This window comes from Octopus bimaculoides, chromosome 5 (genome assembly GCF_046866305.1).
Source record: "Octopus bimaculoides isolate indiv1 chromosome 5, ASM4686630v1, whole genome shotgun sequence".
NCBI classification, from domain to species: Eukaryota; Metazoa; Mollusca; class Cephalopoda; order Octopoda; family Octopodidae; genus Octopus; species Octopus bimaculoides.
The window spans coordinates 73,343,097-73,367,348 of NC_142932.1; the positions used below are offsets into that span (position 1 = coordinate 73,343,097).

Below are 24,252 nucleotides of genomic sequence, written 5' to 3' on the forward strand. Positions count from 1 at the left end.
AAGCAGAGCTCTTTGCCCAACTGCTTAGGTCTCACACTATTCTCGATGACTCTGGTCATCCACTTCCTGATGTTTTTCTCAAAACTGATAAACTGTTACACAGTTGTCATATTACTTCTGCTAAGGTTGCGGCCATTGTGGCATGGTTGGATCCATGTAAAGTAACTGAACCTGGTGGTATTCCAGTCATTGTTCTTCAGAAGTGCTCTCCTGAGTTGTCTTCTGTCTTATCTAGGCTCTTCCGAAAGTGTATCGCAGAACTTTGTTTTCCTTCTTCATGGAAATTCTCAACTATTGTTCCTGTCTTTAAGAACTGTGGGGAACAATCTAATCCTCATAATTATAGATCAATTAGTCTCCTACCAATCATCAGTAAGGTGTTTGAGTCCTTGATTAATGACTCTCTTGTAAAATATATTGACTCAAATCGTTTATTCTCCAGCTCTCAATATGGTTTCCATGCCAGACAGTCTATTGCTGATCTTCTCACTGTTATATCTGAGCGTGTTTATTGTGTCTTGAATGAATCTGGTCAAGCTAGGGCAGTTGCTCTTGATATCTCTAAGGCATTTGATAGGGTTTGGCATGCTGGACTTTTATGGAAGCTCCAATCCTTTGGTGTATCAGGTTTCATGCTGAACATTAGCTTTTCTTTCCTTTATGACTGTAGGATCAAGGTGGTTTTTGATGGTCAATCTTCATCTAGTTATTCTATTAATGCTGAGGTTCAAGAATCTGTCCTGGGCCTAACTCTCTTTCATCTTTTTATCAATAATCTGCCTGATCATATCATCTGTCAGCTAGTAATCTATGCTGATGATTCTTTGTACATTTCTTTGGACAAATCTGACGACTTGTCTGATAAGGTTGAGATTGCTGCTAACCATGAAAATGATCTTCAATCTATTGCTGAATGGGGTAGGAAATGGTTTGTAACATCCAATTCATTGAAAACTAAACTTCTTTCAATCAACAACTTCAGACATCCTTTCTTGCCATCAGTTTTGATGGATGATATTGACTTACCTGAGCGTCATTCTCATCTCCTGGGAGTGACTTTCTGTAATGATTTTTCTTGGAGGACTTACATTGAATCTATTGCCAATTTGGCTGCAATGAAGTTAGTCTCACTCCTTCATTTGAGGAGTTATCTCATTCCTGAGACTATTCTTTATAAGTCCACCATTCACCTCTGCACTGAGTACTGTAGGTGCTCCTGTAGATTGGTTAACTCTGTTGGACCACATTCAACGCCATATTTGTAATGCTATTGGTCCTGATCTATCTTCTAAATTGGATTCACTCTCTCATCATCGTTGTGTGACTTCCTTGTCTCTTTTCTATAAGTATTTCCATGGACATTGTTCAGCTGAGCTCCCTTCTCTGGTTCCTCCTTTAAGAACTTATCAGCGGTCAACTAGACTTGCATCCAGTTCTCATCAATATACTGTGCAAGTGTTGTAAAGCACTTTACAGTACCAGTTTCTTCCCTCATACCTCTGAATTTTGGAATTCCCTTCCACAGTCTTGTTTTCTTCTTCAATATGACCTCCAGTCTTTTAAGTTTAATGTACATCATCACCTATTGACTTCTGTCTAGCATCCATTTTATTCTAGCAGCTCTTACATTTTCAGTGGTCTAAGGACCTTGTAATGAGCGAATGTTTTAAATATATATACATAGTTCAAATTTACAGAAAAACAAGACGAAAACAAGAGTAGGAACAACAAGCAGGTGTATTAGTCTAACGCTTGGGAAAAATAGAAAAGTATTTTATGTTTCGAAAAAAAGGAATAAGAGGGAAAAAAATGGAGAGAGAAAAAACAGTGTAGAGTTCAGTGGTCCAACACGGCGTATATATATATATTTATCAAGAGAGAGTACGTGTGGTGATGTTGGACTTATTTTGCTATACTGAATAGCAAAATAAGTCAAACATCACCACACACACCTCCTTTCCCATATAACTACCATTCCTTCCTCTCTTTCCATTACCTCCCCCTCCTCCCCACCAAATACACATAGAAATACCCACATAACCAACCATCACACTGGTCAAAAGGGATAAACATCCATTAATGTTATGTTGCCTGAAGAAATGAATCCATAACAAAGATCTACCTGATGTTCAAGGATACTACAGACTACACTGTAAACGCCCCAAGAATACAGATTGTGATCTTAAGAGACAAGTGATTTGTAGAAACGGGTGTAGCAGTGTGTAGTGGATTTGATCCTCAATAGCCAAATTTCAATTAACAGTTCGACAGCACTTTTCTCACGGTAAAACAATAGTTTTTCTGTGAGTGACAGCAATTACATTTGCCAGGTGCCTTCGCTAAGCAGAATAACGTCTTTACCACTTGGCCCTTCTAACCTCTTCTAGGTCACCAAAAGCTAGAACAGAGATAACAGACCGCCAGCGAAATCTATTGTTCTCAACATTATGTCCATCTTTCTAATTAGTTTTGGACAGTTTCCCTAAATGCTTTGTTTTGTCCTTGTGCTGTCACCTCTACGTTAACCATGTATTGGCAAATAAATTAGTGAACGGACAACTAGAGTCATAGTCACAAGCAAGCAGCCGCTAAAGACAAACGGCCAGAAGGAGAAAGGATACAACTATGAGACAACTTCCCTCGACTTTATAACTTTCACTAACTCACTTTCTTTTCTCTGTAACATTACCATCTCTCTATATATATAGTACTATGAGATCGTGTACACACCCCGGCCGAAATTAACTCTTTTTACCTCGCATGCTTTTCCATTTACTAATTATACATACCAGCCCATCGTGGTTTTGGATATATACAAAGTAACGGTATATAAAAATATCTTTACAACTTCAATCACTGTTCTTTCATCATCCACATCTTACAACATGGCATTGCAATAAAACTTAACCGTTACAGGTGCATTAATATAGTTATAAATTTCATCCAAGGATTATTGTTATTATTACTATATTTATACTACATTATATTGGTACCGCTTGATGCAACCCCCAAAACTGGTTCACCAGTTGGCATCATTAGACTGTGGCTAGCATAATGGAATAGGAGTTTTATCAAGCATATTCAAATGGTTTCCCATAAGCAAATTTAAATTAAAGATTATATATGTAGTGAAACTACCTATCGCCATTAGATACAAAACTGTTATTCATCTCATACGGTTGTCTTTTCTATCGTCTCATTACTGGCTATTTGTGTTATCGTAGTATAACATATCTTATGTATATCATCTTTGATATAATATTTTGTGTTCGACCGTGTGACGCGTTTAAATAAAAGGAGTCCTCTGTTTTTTCCATTCGTCACCATTTCTCCTTTTTGAGTTCGCACGGTCGTTCTTACAATTGGTGACCCCGACGTGATTCGTTCATACAGCCCTTCTGATCTGTACAGCCTGTGATCCTGTTCACACAGTTTCACTCAAAAATGGTGACTAAATGCCAGTAATAGACCAACCGTTCTTTCAGTCTTTTTCACTACATCTTTTTTTTTATTTCGTCTGTTTGTCTTCGGTAAACCGACTGGTGCAAGGCTAGTGTAGTGAAACTACCTATCGCCATTAGATACAAAACTGTTATTCATCTCATACGGTTGTCTTTTCTATCATCTCATTACTGGCTAATTGTGTTATCATAGTATAACATATCTTATGTATATCATCTTTGATATAATATTTTGTGTTCGACCGTGTGACGCGTTTAAATAAAAGGAGTCCTCTGTTTTTTCCATTCGTCACCATTTCTCCTTTTTGAGTTCGCACGGTCGTTCTTACAATTGGGCTACCTATCGCCATTAGATACAAAACTGTTATTCATCTCATACGGTTGTCTTTTCTATCGTCTCATTACTGGCTATTTGTGTTATTGTAGTAGTATAACATATCTTATGTATATCATCTTTGATATAATATTTTGTGTTCGACCGTGTGACGCGTTTAAATAAAAGGAGTCCTCTGTTTTTTCCATTCGTCACCATTTCTCCTTTTTGAGTTCGCACGGTCGTTCTTACATATATATATATATATATGTAAATAACTATTTATAGATAATTTTAAAAAATTTGTGTTCTTTATTTCCCTTTTCTCCAGATTGACCGAAAAAATTTCAACGGTGCTTAAATGATAAACGTCACTCCAAGAAAATTAGGGAAAAGCCAAAGATAGAATATAACGGCAAGGTTTTACTCCATTAGTAAAATGAATATTAAAAAAAAAAAGACCCAGAAATAGGTCATTAGTCGCCCAAAATAAACACACAAAATGCGTGTGCGTGTATATATATATATATATACACACACACACACGCATATATATGCATGTACTCCCGCTAGTTTGTTGCTTCGTAACTCCCTGAATAATGGAAATTTTTGAATGAAATTTTCTACAAATACGCTTCAGATGGTGAAGATTATTATATCGGAATAAGTACTGGAAAAATTTCCCCGAGAGTGTAAGGCGAAAAGTTTCGGAAAATTCACACGAGACGGCTTTCTTTACCCATTTCAGAAAAATAAGTAATTTTTTATAATATTTTCTATAAATACATTTCAGAGTGAGTAGAATGCGATTATATCGGAATATTATATGAAAAAATAAATTTGTTGGGTACGTACACTGACACACGTCACATATATCTACAAAATGAAACTTGAAATTTCGAAAAAAATTGTGATCTGTGTCAGTATGTATGCGCACGTGCTCGCTATTTTTCATTTTACATCAAGTTCCGAATTAATCATAATTTACATACTCTGAAAATTATTTGTAAAAAATACATTAAAAAAAAAATTTTGTAAGTTATCAAGAAACAAAGATTCGTGTGAATTTTCTGAAACTTCTCTTCCCACTCCCAAAAGAACTCTTTCACAATAAATTGCCATGGAATCAGAATGTACATCATCTGAGGCCTATCTGTAGAAAATTTCGATTTGTTTGGTATAAAGGCAAAAACATGGACAAATAAATAGATAAATAAACTGATTGAGAAATATAATCAAGAAAATAACGTCCCCCGAGATGAAGCACCAAATATGATTGTTACAAACGAGATAATAGCTGATGTTTGTCGTACTATAGCAGTTCCTTCAACAGTGACAAGTTGATAAAAATAATCGCAACATAAACAACAAATTCGAGGATTCCATTTTTTTTTTTTTTTTTTGTATTTTCGTTAAGTAGGCAGCCACACCTGGCCTAAATTAAATCTGGGAAAAAGGTGAAACAGCGCGACGGAATTCGTCATAAATTGCAATGGAGCGACAAAGCCTATATCACATTTTACATCGTCGCGCGTGCATATATATACAAACAGGTGGAGGTAAAGAATACGTACACCACCGGTTTTCGGCGTAACAAAAACGCTAACCCTAACCAACGGGTGTACGTATTCTTTACCTTCGCCATGCATGCATACATCTATGTATACATACATACACATAAGCGTATATCGTTTATCTTTTACTTGTTTCACTAATTTGACTGCGGCCATGCTGGGAGACAACCATAAGGGGTTAAGTTAACAAATCGATCCCAGTACTCATGCTTTAAGTCTGGTACTTATTCTACCTTTCTCTATTGCTGAGTCGCTAAGTTATGAGAACGTAAACAAACCATCGCAGGTTGTCAAGCGGTTGGAAAGGGGCAAAGACACACAAATGAATAAAGAATCTATAATTATCCATCCTTTTGCGTTTTTCTACTATATTCTGACCTTAGACTAAATTTATTCAGTAGTAGAACTTCGGATTTACAAATTGGACAGCAACAGAAAAATAATTTTACCCCTATGTGATTACAATGGTTTTTCACTGTCAAAATGATCCCTAAAGTCTGCTTATAAAGTAATTTGCCTGGATTATAATCATTTTCCCATTTGTGCGTGTGTGGGGGGGGGGGGGGGGCTAAAATAACAAAGGAGTAAGAAATTATGTCATGAACTTCATAAGCTTACGTTTGTTTCTGCAATAAGATGCAATGCACTCATAGCTGAATGTCTGTGTTTATAAATAAGCCACAGAATAGCTCTGAAAAGGTGTGTCAATGAGGAAAATAGATTTCATTTTCAAAATCTGCATTCCAAAAACAAGGTATTCAGTTATAATTAATCAAAAAGTTTCATTTGCTACAAGGAATAATTAAACTTTTAGATCAACAAATCTCCCACTCTTTATCTGTCTCCATCAGGCTTTCGCTCCCCTTTTATACCTTTCCTCTCTCTATATATATATATGTATTTACCACACTCTTTATCACCCTCTGTATATCTCTCATATATGTTGCTCACTCACTCTCTTGATATGACATGCAATTGTTTTCAGTTAGTTTAAAACTGTCCAGAAATCTATCCTGATCAAGAAGCATTTCCATCACAAGACATTATCTGACATGGAACAAATAAAACTGAAATAAAGGTATTCTTTTGTGAAAGTTGCCCTGCAACAAGATACTCAGCTAGTATATATACTCTTTTACTTGCTTCAGTCATTTGATTGCGGCCATGCTGGAGCACCGCCTTTAGTCGAACAAATCGACCCCAGGACTTATTCTTTGTAAGCCTAGTACTTATTCTATCGTCTCTTTTGCCGAACCGCTAAGTTACGGGGACGTAAACACACCAGAATCGGTTGTCAAGCGATGTTGGGGGGACAAACACAGACACGCAAACATATACACATACATATATACACATATATACGACAGGCTTCTTTCAGTTTCCGTCTACCAAATCCACTCACAAGGCTTTGGTCGGCCCGAGGCTATAGTAGAAGACACTTGCCCAAGGTGCCACGCAGTGGGACTGAACCCGGAACCATGTGGTTGGTAAGCAAGCTACTTACCACACAGCCACTCCTACATATATATATATATATATATATATATACGACGGGCTTCTTTCAGTTTCCGTCTACCAAATCCACTCACAAGGCTTTGGTCGGCGCGAGGCTGTAGTAGAAGACACTTGCCCAAGGTGCCACGCAGTGGGAATGAACCCGGAACCATGTGGTTGGTAAGCAAGCTACTTACCACACATACATACACACACACGAAAGTCTCACACACAGTTTCTGTCTACTAAATTGGCAAAGGAAACCATGGACATGCAGCCTACAAGAAACTCTAAGAATCTTTGAGTAGCAACACCAAATGGCAGTGTTCTATGTGAGCCATAAATATAGCCATCCGTTGGAGGAAAAATCGTAGTTAGAATTAGTAGTTTTAACTGCTATTTCTAAATGTTCAGTATGTTGGTGAAGCAACTCCTACTGATCCCTATATGTTTATAATTATAAATGGTTTACCGATAAAGGTTTTTTGCACACTGAACGACTTGGCAAAATTGTTAATTATTAATTAATTAGCAATTCGCTGCCCTATATCTATATGTATACATATATATATATATATATACATATATATATATATATATATATATATATATATATACATATATATACATATATATACATATATATATATACATATATATACATATATATATATACATATATATATATATATATATATATATATATATATATATATATATACATATATATATATACATATATATACATATATATATATACATATATATACATATATATATATACATATATATACATATATATACATATATATATATACATATATATATATATATACACATATATATATATCTACATATATACATATATATATATCTACATATATACATATATATATATCTACATATATACATATATATATATCTACATATATACATATATATATATCTACATATATACATATATATATATATCTACATATATACATATATATATATATCTACATACATATATATATATCTACATACATACATATATATATATATATACATACATACATATATATATATATCTACATACATACATATATATATATATCTACATATATACATATATATATATATATATACATACATACATATATATATATATCTACATACATACATATATATATATATCTACATATATACATATATATATATATATATACACATATATATACACATATATACATATATATTCGTATATATATATACACATATACATATATATAAACATATATATATACACATATATATATACGTATATATACATACATATGTGTATATATACATATCTGCAGATATACATATATGTACATATACATATGTATATCTGTATATATAAAAGGCAGGATGTGTGTGTACATGAATGTAATTTATGCACATCCACAAATTAGCACGCATGTCGCTCCAATTTTAGAGGGACATTCGTCATGACCCTGGCTGCATTTTCGTCAACTTATTTCCCCCAGAGGCACTAGCTACTAGCAGTAAAAAAATTTTTCAACCAAAACTTTTAACAATTTTCAAGTTGGAGAAAACCACCACTGTTTACAACAGGAGTTAAGTCCCCTTCTAGCGACAAGCAAGATTTAAAGACTTTTGTTGTTTTTTTCTTCTATCGATGAGAAAAGTGTTTTGTTGATATACGGGCAACACACACGCACACATACGAACATGCGTGTGTGTGTGTTGCCCATATATCTATGTATATATACATACATATATATATACACATATACTTAAGACTTAGTTGTGATCTGAACATAACCGCTTCTGACACAGAGAATCGGGAGCCCTCTTGGGCATTCTATTTTTCTTGCTGGAAGTGTTCCCAATCCATGGGCAAAGAGGGGTTAGATGATGGGGGTGGGGCTTTCAAAGGGCTGGGATGTGTAACCTGATCACCTCTGCCGATCAAACTCCCAACCCATGCACTCCCGTCGCGACACTGATTCTGTCCAAATTTGATGTCGATGTTACTTAGTTTGGTTTGAAATAAAGAACTTGATTAGCTTAATAATTCTAACTTAATCCCGGGCAAATACGGGATATACTGCTAGTATATATATATATATATATACATACATATATAAGTCTCCGTGACTTTCATTACCTGATCTAACAACTTGATACCTCTGTAATTATTTGAATCTAAAGCATCACCTTTACCATACATATATATACATGTATACACACACACACACATATATATATATATATATATATATATATATAGTGGATCTAGCATGCATGAAGTGGATTCGATCCACTATAGCCAAATTTAAATCAACACTGCAACAGAACTTTTCCCACGGTGGAACAATAGTTTTTCTCTGACAGCAGTTTAATATTTTCCAGATGCCTTTAGCACTGCCGAAATAATGGCTTCACTACTTGACCCTTTCTAACCTCTCCTACATTACCAAAAGCTAGAATAGAGATAACAAGACCACCAACTAAATATATTATTCTGGATTGTTATAAAAGCAAAGCAACCCCAAGAAAAATTTAGTTTAGTCACCAGTCGGTGACGACTCAGTGAGAACGAAGTTTGGCTGACCAGCTAGAACCTTGGCCAGAGAGAAAGAAGGTTACAACCAGCCAACTATGAGACACAACATCCCACACTCTACAACTTTCACTAGCTCATTTTATTTTCTCTGTAACATTACCCTGTCTCTTTCTGTTTACTACAAGATCGTGTACACACATACAGGCCGAAATTAACTTTCTTTACTTTGCATGCTTTACGAACTGTGTTATACTATTACACTAACCTACCCGTCGTGGTATGGCATTTATTAAAGTAACGGTAAATAAATATTTCTTTACAACTTCAATCACTGTTCATCGTACATCTTACAACCGTTAACATATATATATATACATACGTATATATAATACATATATATACACATACATACATATATATAATACATATATATACACATACATACATATATATAATACATATATATACACATACATACATATATATAATACATATATATACACATACATACATATATATAATACATATATATACACATACATACATATATATAATACATATATATACACATACATACATATATATATAATACATATATATACACATACATACATATATATACACATACATACATATACACATACATACATATATATATATATATATATATATATATATATATATATACACATACATACATATACTCTTTTTCTCTTTTACTTGTTTCAGTCATTTGACTGCGGCCATGCTGGAGCACCGCCTTTAGTCGAGCAAATCGACCCCGGGACTTATTCTTTGTAAGCCTAGTACTTATTCTATCGGTCTCTTTTTGCCGAACCGCTAGAAGACGGGGACATAAACACACCAGCATCGGTTGTCAAGCAATGCTAGGACAAACACAGACACACAAACACGTATATATATACATATATATGACGGGCTTCATTCAGTTTCCGTCTACCAAATCCACTCAAAAGGCTTTGGTCGGCTCGAGGCTATAGTAGAAAACACTTGCCCAAGGTGCCACGCAGTGGGACTGAACCCGGAACCATGTGGTTGGTAAGCAAGCTACTTACCACACAGCCACTCTTGTATATATATATATATATATATATACATACACATAAATACATTTATATATATACAAATATATACACATATATACATTTATATATATACAAATATATACACATAAATACACATATATATATATACACACACATATATACACATATATATATCCATATATATGCATATATATGTATACATATATATGTAGATATATATATATGCATCATCGTTTAACGTCCGCTTTCCATGCTAGCATGGGTTGGACGATTTGACTGAGGACTGGTGAAACCAGATGGCTACACCAGGCTCCAATCTGATTTGGCAGAGTTTCTACAGCTGGATGCCCTTCCTAAAGCCAACCACTCTGAGAGTGTAGTGGGTGCTTTTACGTGCCACCCGCACTTCTGGCTATATATATATATATACAATTATATATATATATATATACATAGGTTCAAAAAAGGAAAAAGACAAAAAACAACAACGTGAGGACGTGATATAGATTGTGTCACTAGATGCTCGGGAAAGGAAAGAAAGAGAATTTGACGTTTCGAACGGAGCTCTTCGTTGGAAACAAAGAAAGTCCAAAGAAGGGAAAAATGGAGGTCGGAAAAATTGCCACCGATATCCACGAGGTTACATTGTGGAAGGACATATATACACATATATATACATGCATGTACATACATATATATACATGCATGTACATACACATATATATATACATACATATATATACATGTATATACATACATATATATACATGTATATATATACATATATCATCATCGTTTAACGTCCGCTTTCCATGCTAGCATGGTTTGGACGATTTGACTGAGGACTGGTGAAACTCGATGGCAACACCAGGCTCCAATCTAATTTGGCAGACGTTAAACGATGATGATATATGTATATATATATATGTATATATATACATGTATATATATATATATATGTATGTATATACATGTACACCGGAGTAAGCACATGAAATGTGCAACAAGGTGGAAAAAAGAGTACTCAAATACCAGAGGTAGAGTAATATGCTTTATTTAAAAGCAGCATGTATATATATGTGTATATATATATATGTATATATATACATATATATATCTATATCTGTATATATATACATTTATATATATATCTGTATATATATACATTTATATATATATCTGTATATATATACCTGTATATATATACATTTATATATATATCTGTATATATATATACATTTATATATATATCTGTATATATATACATTTATATATATATCTGTATATATATACATTTATATATATATCTGTATATATGTACATTTATATATATATCTGTATATATATATATATACATTTATATATATATCTGTATATATATATATATACATTTATATATATATATACATTTATATATATATATATATATAGAGTTATTAATATTTCTATGTCTCTCTAAAGGAGACTACGGCAGCGGTACTGGAAATTAATAGTTATCGCCAAGCCAACATGGCAGTCCATTATATATATATATATATATATATATATATATATATATATATATATATATATATATATACATATATCTGTATACATTTATATATATATATATATATATATATATATATACATATATCTGTATACATTTATATATATATATATATATATATATATATACATATATCTGTATACATTTATATATATATATATATATATATATATATATACATATATCTGTATATATAGACATATATATATATATATACACATATACATATATCTGTATATATAGACATATATATATATATACACATATATATACATATATATATATACATATATATATATACATATATATACATATATATATATACATATATATACATACATATATATACATACATATACATACATACATACATACACATACATATATATATACATACATATATACATACATACATATATACATACATACATATATACATACATACATATATACATACATACATATATACATATATACATACATACATATATACATACATATATACATACATATATACATACATATATATATATACATACATATATATATATACATACATATATATATATACATACATATATATATATACATACATATATACATACATATATATATACATACATACATATATACATACATATATATATACATACATATATATATACATACATATATATATACATACATATATATATACATACATATATATATACATACATATATATATACATACATATATATATACATACATATATATATACATACATATATATATACATACATATATATATACATACATATATATATACATACATATATATATACATACATATATATATACATACATATATATATATATATATATATATATACATACATATATATATATATATATATATATATACATACATATAAGTATACATCTAATGTTAATCACTTTACATGTTGTGTTGGATGAGTTTCCTATTGCTGCAACATCGTATAGGTGGGTGTACCATGAGGAAGACTGAAGAACACACTCAAACGCTGCATTGTAAAGGTTGACATTTGTTGGAAAACACTTAATTATGTGTGTTTGTATGTGTACCATCATCAACATTTAACGTCTGTTGTCCATGCTGGCATGGGTTGGAGGGTCTGATTGTGCTGTTACGCTGGAAGGCTGCACCAGACTCCAGTTTGATGTGACATGGTTTTCTACGGCTGGATGCACTTTCTACGCCAACCACTCCAAGGATGTAATAGGTGCGTTTACGTGCCGTTATGCAGGACACCGATACCTGCCACGACTGCGATTTTGCTCGGCCTGATGGGTCTTTTAAAGCACAACATAATGCCAAAGGTCTTATTGCCTCCGTGAGGCCCAATACTCAAAAGGAAATATCCCCACGCACATTATATATATAAAGGTTGCATACAGCTATCGCTCACATGTTTGTGTGTGTGTGTACGTATATATATATATATATATATATATATATACGTACACACACACACACACACACACAGGTATGTCTTATGTGAGCTATAGCTGTATGCAACCTATTGACAAATATGTATATATATTTCTTATCATTCAGGTAAGGCCAGGTGCTCTTGTGTGTGTATACACACAATCTATGTATACACATAAATGCAATCAATGTAGTTATATACATATAAATGCATCCTATATTTTTGAATACATATAAATGAATCCTATTCATAATGACATTAAACCAACACCTCTCTCTTTCTGTGTATATATATATATATATATATGTGTGTGTGTGGATATATATGTATACACACACACACATATATATGTGTGTGTGTGTATACATATATATCCACGCACACATATATACAAACACGCGTACATATATACATACACACACACAGATATATATATATATATATATATATATATATATATATATACACGAGACGACTATATATACATACATATATATATATATATATATATATATATATATATACATGCATGGCGTACGTGCTGATACATACAAAGAAACATTAAGAGTCCCCCCCCCCCTGAAATATCCTATCGAGAAATATAAATGATATATAAAACGATGGAGACCCTTTCTATTCATTTATATTATAATAATTTAAGTAAACAGGAATAAACACCAAGATAGACAAAGATATACACGTGTATGTATGTTGTATTGTGATAAACAATACTGGTATATAGAGGAAAATGTGAAGCAGCCAGAATTAATTGTTTGCTCACTTTCAATTTAGACATTTTTCATTTTTTTTCTGTTGGCGGAGATTTTTTTTCCAACGTTAACATTTTCCAATTTGAGAAGAGAAATATTTTGGAGTAAAACCGAAAATTAAAAGTATGAAAAGAAATATAAAGAAACGAAGTGTAATGTAGAGAGAAGAGGTGATAGTAAAGAGCAGGATATTAATAAATAATACTGTGTAAAAGAGGTATGGTTTGGTGTTGAGTGTGGAGAGAGAAGAAGACGAATGTGTGTTAAATTAGGCAAACATGGCGGACTGGAGAGAAATATTAACTGCGTTGATATTGGATTATAGAATTGATGGAAGATATTGATGGAAGAAATGGTTTGAATATATATCAAAGTAGCATGCATAACTCCATAACAGGAAACAGGAGTCTGCTCAGTATTTACGTCTGAAACTTCCGGCTTTGGCACCATGCTTTCCTCTTTCTCCACTGTCCCTTCTTCCAATCACTGACACAACAACAACCTTGTCTTTCTTCTTCCTTCTTACAGACACCGTGTGTGTCACACTCTCGCTCTCTTCTCCTACATTTTTACTCGTAATAAACGTTCATACGTACCCTTATAACAACATAAATCAGAGAGGAAGCGATCCGGATAAACAAAGACTGCGACCAGATTCGATTAATTTCAATACAACTTGCTGAAGTCAACAGAAAAAAAAAGATCACCGGAAATTTTCTCCAACGGAAATGGCTTCCAGGTGAAATAACTGCTCGAGTCTTCTGGCCACGTGACATCCCGTTCTTTGTTGGCGGAACTAGACGGAATCACACGGAGCTTGGCGAACATTACCGAGATTCTTCAACACAATCACCTTGTCTACTGTGTGTGTCCTTCCACCAACATCAGTTCTATACACACACACACACTTATATATATTTATATACATACGGTAAGCCGTCTTAATATCTATTAAATGTACATTTTTAATGTTTATTTTTTGTCTCATAATTTATCTATATATTCCATTTGCAGTTTTAATTATAATTTTTCTCTTATTCAAAGATTTCCATTGCAGCATTCTTCTAGATTTCTTTTAATATATAATTCTACTTAATAATTAACTACTCCTCCTCGCTATGTATTTAACTGTTCTTTGTTATATATTTATATTTGTATATATATTTTTAATTTACTAACTTAATCATATTGAAACAAACTATGAAAGTCATATTTAAGACACAAGGTTAAGTTAGACATACAAGTTACCATCTACCACAACTATCAATGACCTTCCACTTATATTCAACTTTATTAAATGACATTATTAAAAATAAATAAGAGTAACGTTCGGGTTTCAAATCACGCCGATGTCGTCTTTCGCCTTGTTTCAATAACACAACTAAATCTCAAAAGAGTGGAGGTTGAATCAGTTACCTCTATATTTAACCCTCCAAATCAATAATAATAATAAACGACAAGTATTACTGTCATCAAATTCACTTAAGCCACATATTAATGTTATTATTAACATGTATATGAAAATAGATAACACATGTATTTAATCGGTAGTTTGATGAATGGCATGCACGTACACATATGTAGTCAGACACATGCAACACACGTTCTGTTTAATTAGGACTGTGGTTGTCCTTTAATTCCCAGGCCTCTCCTAATCGTGCAGATGTATAGTCCGAGGTATTCTAAACGTGGCCATATGATCTATATAGAACTATATTCTCTAATGTGTCCTTCCCTCTTTTTTTAAGGCGGTAGAGGCTATTTCTAGTAGGTTAAATAACTATGTCGAAGCTTCTTCGTTTTTGCTCGTAAACCGAATGGTTATTTATGTCTGTTACTTTATCAGACTTTTCAATAACGTTGTATCTTCTGACGGACTGAATTTTTTATACAAAAGGGAAACATCAGAACTTTGGAATAAATACGAAGGAAGTCTTTCCGATAGGTTCATTATATACTTAGAGTACATTAAGACAGAATAGAGGTTGAAGGTTTCACGTCCTTGAAAATAAGGAGACCTGTTAAAGACTCGAGCTCTTGGGTTAAATTTTATAGTGCATCGGTTGAAGATCATTAAAAAACACAACGGTGGCGTATAACATCACAAGAATCACAATAAACATCGATATCAAAAAAATGTTCATGGTTTCAGTTCATGCTGAAATACCCTACCGCGCAACACGTAACCTTGTTATCAGACACTTCGAACAGTACGAAAGTAAAAATCGAAGATCCATCGAATACGACCCCTTTTACCGAAATCTGGCGACTAGGGTATATTTTTATAGACAGAAAGGACACCGAAAAGGTTAAACATTCTTGTACTGTTAGTTTTCGTTGCCTTTCAGTTTTACTTTGGGTACGTTTTCTTTTTCACCAAAGTAATTCCGCTTTTTTTACAGTTTCATTCAGCTCGATACCCACCCTATAGCCAGAAGTTTAGTGGAGATAAGGAATTTACAAAGTAGCTAAGAAATGAACCAATTATCGCTGGTTTCAATTGTGTACACTTCAGTATTCAAAAAGTTATAGTTGCACAATGGTCGTGGTTATTTATTACCAGCTCTCACACAGGGAAAAATTTGTATTGAGGATTTTGTCCAAGGACAGTATTCAAGAGCTACAGATAAAGTCTGCTATAAGGCTCAACAAAGAATTACAAGATTTAAGTATATAACATTCGGAAAATTATAGTTAGAATATTTGCAAATTCTTTGTTCTTTTTGTGGTGCACAGATGCTGACCCATCCCTGAAGCTGTTTGAAGAAATGGTCAAACATGGGCTGGAAATAATGTAAATTGTAAATATAAAAAGAAAAAGACGGCTTAAGTTACTCGAGCGACTGACCACAGAAAATACGTATGTGGCTCTTACGTAAGTCGGATGTCAAGCGAAAGAAACGAGAAGCAGAGAAAGTTAAAAAATGAAATTGTTAGTTATCAAGCGAAAAACGAACTTTATATAGGCCTTCCAAATTATGAAAGTGGATGTTATGAAAGACAGAATCTTATAAAAAGCTAACTAAAATAAACAAAAACAATATAAGGGAAAGCCTATATTTCATTTATTGTTTATATTTTGTTTGTACTGATTTTTTAAAACCTTATTACAAGCGAGATATGCAATAATGGTAAATTTAGACAGGAAAATCTCCCGTATATTTATTAATATTTGTAATTTGGAGCTAAGATCATCCCGTTTTTACTTCTGGTTATTTTTTTAGAACACCTTGTCTTCAAATTTATCACAGTGAAACTTGGATATGTAAAAATATTCCCTTCAAGTATTTTTTTAATCAGAACATTGAAAATGTTGAATTGGCAGTCAGGGCATCAGACAGTATTTAGTACATCCCTTTGCTTTCTCAGTTCGAATCTTATGGAGGTCAGTTTTGTCTTTCATCCTTCTGGAACTGATAAAATAAAATATCCATCAAATTTTGGCACAGAGCCCGCAGTTTTTGAGGTGGGTGGGGAGTCAATTACATTGACACCTACACTTGACTGGTACTTCTCTTAACCCTGAAAGTATGAAAGGCAAAGTTGCCCTCAGCAGAATTTGAACTCAGAATGTAAAGACAAATGGAATGCCACTAAGCATTTTGCCTTAAATACCCATCAAATAACGGAAAGTGATTTATATTCCAGTTATACATCCTAGATGTGACTAGAATTACTATAGTCAAGTGCTCTACTGTATTTCATTTTGAATCTCCCTGTTCTCAGTTCAAATCTAAGCAGGTGTGGGGGCCAACTTTAGATTTTCATAATTTGGTGGCCAACAGTATGAGTAGACCCAGTCTACTATCATTTCTCATCATTTAATGTCTATATTCCATGCTAGCATGGGTTGGATGGTTTATCAGGATCTGACTCGTTCAAGAACTGCACCATACTCTGTTGTCTACTTTGATACATTTTGTGTGGTTAAAAGCCCTTCTTAATGTATACAGTGTATACTGGGTGCTTTTTTCATGACACCTACATTAGTGGGGTCACCATGCAGCTTGCAAGACTACAAACCCAGAGAGGGATGGCTTTATGCTAGGAGATGAGAAGTTAAAGTTTGAGAGAAGGGCTAGAGCAGAACAAGTTTCTTACTATAAAGGGGCTACATGGTTATTCGTGTATATGTGTGTGTCACATCACATGATGGTTGTGAGTGTCACTGTCATACAAGCACTCTCATTCATTTTCATTACTTTACAAAATTATTGCCTTGCTTGGAAACAGTTGAGTGTTGATGACTGGAAGGTCATCTGTAGAAAATCTTCATCAATAAACTCCAGCCTATGCAAGCATAGAAAAGTGGACATGAAAACGATGATATAATGTGTCATCTGCTTTGAAACCATCATGTGGCCCTTGGGTAACTTTAACAGAATCCACTTTACTGCAAGTATTTGGATCAGGTGGCTAGTCTAAGGATAGTCTGCTCTTGCCTTTCATGGAGACCTTGAAAAGACCAGTGGCATTGCTGTTTCTTCCTCAGGCTAAGCTAATAGAATATCTGGAGCTAATTTGGAACTAAACATCTACATTCCACCATTTGTTGAATTTAGTTTGGAGCATGTTTAGTTTATAAGTGCTAGGATGTGATTTAAGGGATATTTGGTTGCTATATCTAGCAGGTCGAGTGGCCACATAGAAGCTCCTTTGTTAGCTCACCATGTGTTCAGTTGGTCATCATAGCAGTATTGTCCAGTCCAAATGTAGCCAAATTAATCACAGAATAATTGTAAATCCCTGTAGATGTTGACATGTTTTATGAAACCAGCAAAAGATAGTGAAGTCTTAATACTGTTGACAGTGACTTTATATTGTTGCAGTATACCTGCTATACACAATATTCCTGAACACCAATTTTTATTATACGCATTTCAATAATCCTTTTTACTAAAGGTACGAGGCCGGAAATTTTGGGGAGGGGACAAATCATTTACTTTGGCCCCAGTGTTTCACTGGTACTTAATTTATCAACCCCAAAAGGATGAAAGGCAAAGTCGACCTTAGCGGAATTTGAACTCAGAACATAAAGATGGAAGAAATGCCACTAACCATTTTGCCCAGTGTACTAATGATTCTGCCAGTTTGCTGCCTTATACACATTTAAATAATGCACCACCACAGCCCCTGGCACCAAATTTCATGTCTCTAATGCAGAATTTAGCATATCAGTATCAGAAATATACGAGTCCTCAATGATGGAGTCTCTCTAGAAATAACAACCAAATCTCTCTCTTACTACACACTACCATATGATATATTAGATAATGCAGTCCTAGATATATGGGCTGAATAAAAGGTAAGATGTTCGCATTTGGAAAATCTTGATCATAAGTAAGTGGATTTAATATTAAAACAACATAAATCTTTGCATACTGTCTCCCCTCCTAATTGAACTATCAACTATATGCTAAATTAATATTAATTATTAACCCCTTGACATTGGTTGACATAAATTTCTGTGTACTTGCTTTAAATCAGAAGGCATAAATATCCACGGCTTTATCTGCCCTGGTTTTTGTACCAGTTAATATAAATATCAACTATTGCTCACAGTGTTGATAATGGCTACCATGCAAATTTCAAGGAATTTGATAGGTTTGTTAGAGTCTTCATGTAAATATTTCCGACTCAGTTTAAGGCTTCATCACCATAATAGCATAGAAATTGTGGTTTTGGCAGCTACGCCACCATTTCCACTATTGATTATCAAATTTATACGTGTTCAGCTAATTCTTCTGGTCCTTCATGGAATTTACGGTTGTCATCATGTCCAGTTACAACAGTTTCATTAAATTTATGGTCTTTTCATTCATCTTCACATCTAGCTATGCCAGCTTTGCATTCATTGTCACATCAAGCTATGCCAGCTTCAGCACCAGGTTTGTTGTGTCCATCTCTGCTAGCTTTGATGATGGTATGCTTTTTGCTGCATCCCTGGCATAAAAGCAGACCTTCGAAATCACAGGTTGCCATTGGGGGTATCCCATGAATCTTGATGGAGGAAATGTTTGAGTACATGGCTGATGAAACCAATGACAGTGCTATGAATCCTTCTCAAAATGCAAGACCAGGATGTGATGCTGAATGGTTTCCAACCACAAGTGATGAACTCAAAATTTTCCTTGCATTATTCATCCTCATGGATATTGTGTAGAAACTGATGCTCACTTCATATTGGAGCAGGAATCTCGCAACTGCAACGCCTTTCTTTGCAGAGACAATGCCGCATGATTGGTTTTTAGCACTGCTGCGAATCTTCATTTCAACTCTGGCAATAACAAGGACGAGGCTCACAAATTTTGTACTATCATTGACAAAATCGCAGATAATTTTAGAACTGTTTACATACCTATGCAGAACATCTCCACTGGCAAAAATTTGTGGAAATTCAAGGAGTGGTTGAAATTCAAACAGTATAGTCCTAGCAAGTGTGCCTGCTTCAGGATAAAAGTTTATAAGGTGTGTCAGTCACATGACGAAGCCTACGGCTATACTTGATGCTATAAAATATACACTGGAGGAGATAAATCAGCATCCATGAATGTTGTCTTGAACAATGGATTATTAGGCAAAGGATACAAATTTATCTGAACAACTGGTTTTCCAGTCTTGACTTCTTTCTTTAGATGCAGGCAAGGAAAACAAATGCCTGCAGGGCCATGTGCACCTTCAGAAAAAACATGCCACCCAACCTTTTCAATGCAAAATTGTGTGCTACTCCATCAATAGTGGCATTATGTGGAGAGACAAGAAGTATGTTTGTTGTCCACCATGCATTTTGCAGGCATGTCTAACACTGACAAACAAGACAGTGCTGGAAATCTAGTCATGAAATCAATTGTTTGATGTCCATCAACCGTGGTGTTGAGATGCAATCATGCAATGGGCTGGGTCAATCAACTGATGTCAACACAGATCAGTGCACAATTTTGTAAAATGATGTGGTGGGCATGACACTAGTAAATTCGTTTTTGATATAGCAAATGCTTGACCTCAGCTGTGACGATAACTGTTGCCTGATAAACAACTGTTGTCATGGGGTTAATTTTTCTCATAAAGTTGAAAGTTTTCCAAGACTAAGACTTTCCTTGACCAAGTGGAACTGTAATAGAGACGGAGATTGCTTTATGCCAGGTATTAAGAGGTTAAAGTATGGGGGAAAGGTCCAGGACAAGTTTCTTGCTGTAGAGTTAGGTAAGCTTAATTTGCTGATACATAAGTTTTTGTAATCCGTTGAAACATTAGGATGATCCCCACTCCTTATTCTTAATTTTAGTTTGGGTATTTGCTTTATGTTAGGTAAGTCAGCAAAAGTTTGATACTAAAAATTACCCAACAGTGCAGTGACTACACAATTTATATTTTAATGCAGCCATATTTGTTATGTTGTCTAGAATGCAACATAATCCAAAAGAAAACTATGGGATCAAGTTGGATCTGCTCAGATAAAATTGGAGGAAAATTGTTTTTTAAAAAAAAAAAGTATTTCTCCTTCACTCCATATTTGGTTGGTCTTGGTAAAAGTTAATTAGATGACTGTTTCAAAATGTAACTGAAATGTATATGTTGGGCGTCATGAAACTAAAATTGTATCAAAGACAAAATCTCGGTTTTCACTAACTTATTTTATAAATTATCTTGATTTCTACATATTTTTGAGCAAGTTATACCCCACATGATTTTAAATTTTTGTTTTGCTAGCATTTAAACTGGCCATATCCAACCAAAATGTTTTCACCTGCTTTATGTTCATACTGGTCAGATTTGACCTCTCACACCTTCCCTACAATGTCATTCTAAAAGTAATCACATCATCAAAATCTTGAAGTTATAAGGTAATTTATGATGAATTCAAAACAATGTGGATAAATAAGCATTACATTTGACATCTTAACCTGAATATCAAAGGGTTAAATTAAAGTTTAATGAATTTTATACTTTGTTGGATTCTTTTTGTTCACCATAAATGAACGTTTATAATAATGATTCCTTTTAACAGCTGCCAAGATGTTTCCCAGAATCCTCAGTGGTGTCAACAGTGTCTCTCGAGTGATCAGCAATGCTGCACAGCGTAACATTGGGCTTTCTGCTCCAGCTATGCAGACTGCAGCAGCACTTGACCCCATCCAACAGTTATTTGTCACCAAAGTCAGGGAATATGCCAACAAAAGCAAGTAAGTTCAGTTTATCTGAAGAGTTATTTCCTCTACCAAAGAACAACATTGTACATCTTAATCTTCATCACCATTATCATTGTTTTATGGCTACTTTCTATGGTTACATGGCTTGGGCAGGTTGTCACACTTCAGATCAGTTCTTACTCAGAGCAACTGCCTTCTTAGGCATAATCAGAAGACCACCACCACTGTACAGTGTTGTGGGTGCATTTTTTGTGACCCAACAGAGTGGTTGTCATGTCCTTTACAGGATAAGATTATAGCAGTGGTTCTCAACCGAGGTCCACATGACCCCTGGAGGGCTACAAAAGTATTTTAGGGGTTAACCAATAAAGGGGATAGAAGAGAGGATGATTGAGAAAGATGAACTAGGGTTAGAGCGAGGACGAAAATAGAGTATACAAGTGGATGATGGTGTGGAAGGGTAGGGATAAATGAGAGACAGTGCTGAAAAGTAATGGAGAGAGATATTAAAGGCAGGGTGTAATAAGAATGACACTAATGGTACACACTGTAAAATTCATTGTCTCTAACAGTTTGTAGGTAGGGCACAATGTTATAGTATTTACTTCACTGACTTTTTCGCAATAAAAGCATGGCTGTGTGGTTATGAAGCTGGCTTCCCAACTAGATGGTCACAGGTTTGATCCCACTGCATGGTACCTTGGGCAAGTGTCTTCTATATCTGGGTCAACCAAAGCTATGTAAGTAGATTTTGTAGACGAAAACTGAAAGAAGCTCATATATGTGTAGCACTAGTGTAGCAATAATTGGGTACCCTCCCAGCAGTATACTGGATAGATACTATCCCTTAGTGGGTTGAACCCCCAACCCCTAACTCTCTCACGTTATATATATATATATATATATATATATATATATATAAAATCCCACTGCATGGTACCTTGGGCAAGTGTCTTCTATATCTGGGTCAACCAAAGCTGCGTGAGTAGATTTTGTTGTCGAAAACTGAAAGAAGCCCATCATATATGTGTGTATATATATGTATGTATGTGTGTGTGTATATATATATATGTGTGTGTGTGTGTGTGTATATATATATGTGTATGTGTGTATATATAAAATTCCTACATTTTTTTTTCTCTCTCTCTTTTTTTTGCCTTTCAATCCTTTTTGTCAAAGAGCGTAGGCTCAAAACATCAAAGACTTTTCCATTCTTAAACTAATACACTTGCTTGTTGTTCCTTCATCTATCTTCATCTTGTTTTCTGTAAATTTGAACTGTGTGTGTGTGTACCCTTGTTTTGACATCATGTGATAATGGTAAACAATATGACTGTCATACAAGTGATGTTCTTCATCTTCAATCTTTCATGGAAAATATATCTGACCATTGAAACAAGTAATGGTTAGCAGCAGGAAGGACGTCTAGATGTAGAAAATCTGCTTCAGCAAAATTGCGTTTGACTTAGGCAAGCATGGAAAAGTCAACATTAAATGATAAGATATGTATATCATCATCATCATCATCATCATCATCGTTTAACGTCCGCTTTCCATGCTAGCATGGGTTGGACGATTTGACTGAGGACTGGTGAAACCGGATGGCAACACCAGGCTCCAATCTAATTTGACAGAGTTTCTACAGCTGGATGCCCTTCCTAACGCCAACCACTCAGAGAGTGTAGTGGGTGCTTTTACGTGTCACCCGCACGAAAACGGCCACGCTCGAAATGGTGTCTTTTATGTGCCACCCGCACAAGCCAGTCCAGGGGCACTGGCAACGATCTCGCTCGAAAATCCTACGGGAGCCAGTCAGGCGGTACTGGCAACGGCCATGCTCAAAATGGTGCATCTCATGTGCCACC

General features: G+C 34.1%; 2 protein-coding genes across 4 annotated transcripts in view; one reads left to right on the forward strand and one right to left on the reverse strand.

Moving 5' to 3' along the window:
- The window catches only part of LOC106881061 (GA-binding protein alpha chain), a 45,260-nt gene extending 30,288 nt beyond the window's left edge, over positions 1-14,972 (reverse strand). The window contains exon 1 of one of the 3 annotated variants that reach the window (XM_052968397.2): positions 14,834-14,972. The gene's annotated coding sequence lies outside the window, so the exon portion shown is untranslated. Of the gene's footprint in view, positions 1-14,624; positions 14,784-14,833 lie in introns of those variants that run through there. The other 2 variants (XM_052968398.2, XM_089352403.1) reach the window with 2 other exon arrangements.
- Positions 14,973-14,997: 25 nt separating this feature from the next.
- LOC106870012 (ATP synthase-coupling factor 6, mitochondrial) overlaps positions 14,998-24,252 on the forward strand; it is a 30,114-nt gene continuing 20,859 nt past the window's right edge. The window contains exons 1-2 of the mRNA XM_014915974.3: positions 14,998-15,168; positions 22,246-22,420. Of these exons, the coding sequence (XP_014771460.1) occupies positions 22,254-22,420 (167 nt within the window). The 5' untranslated portion in view covers positions 14,998-15,168; positions 22,246-22,253. The remainder of the gene's footprint in view (positions 15,169-22,245; positions 22,421-24,252) is intronic.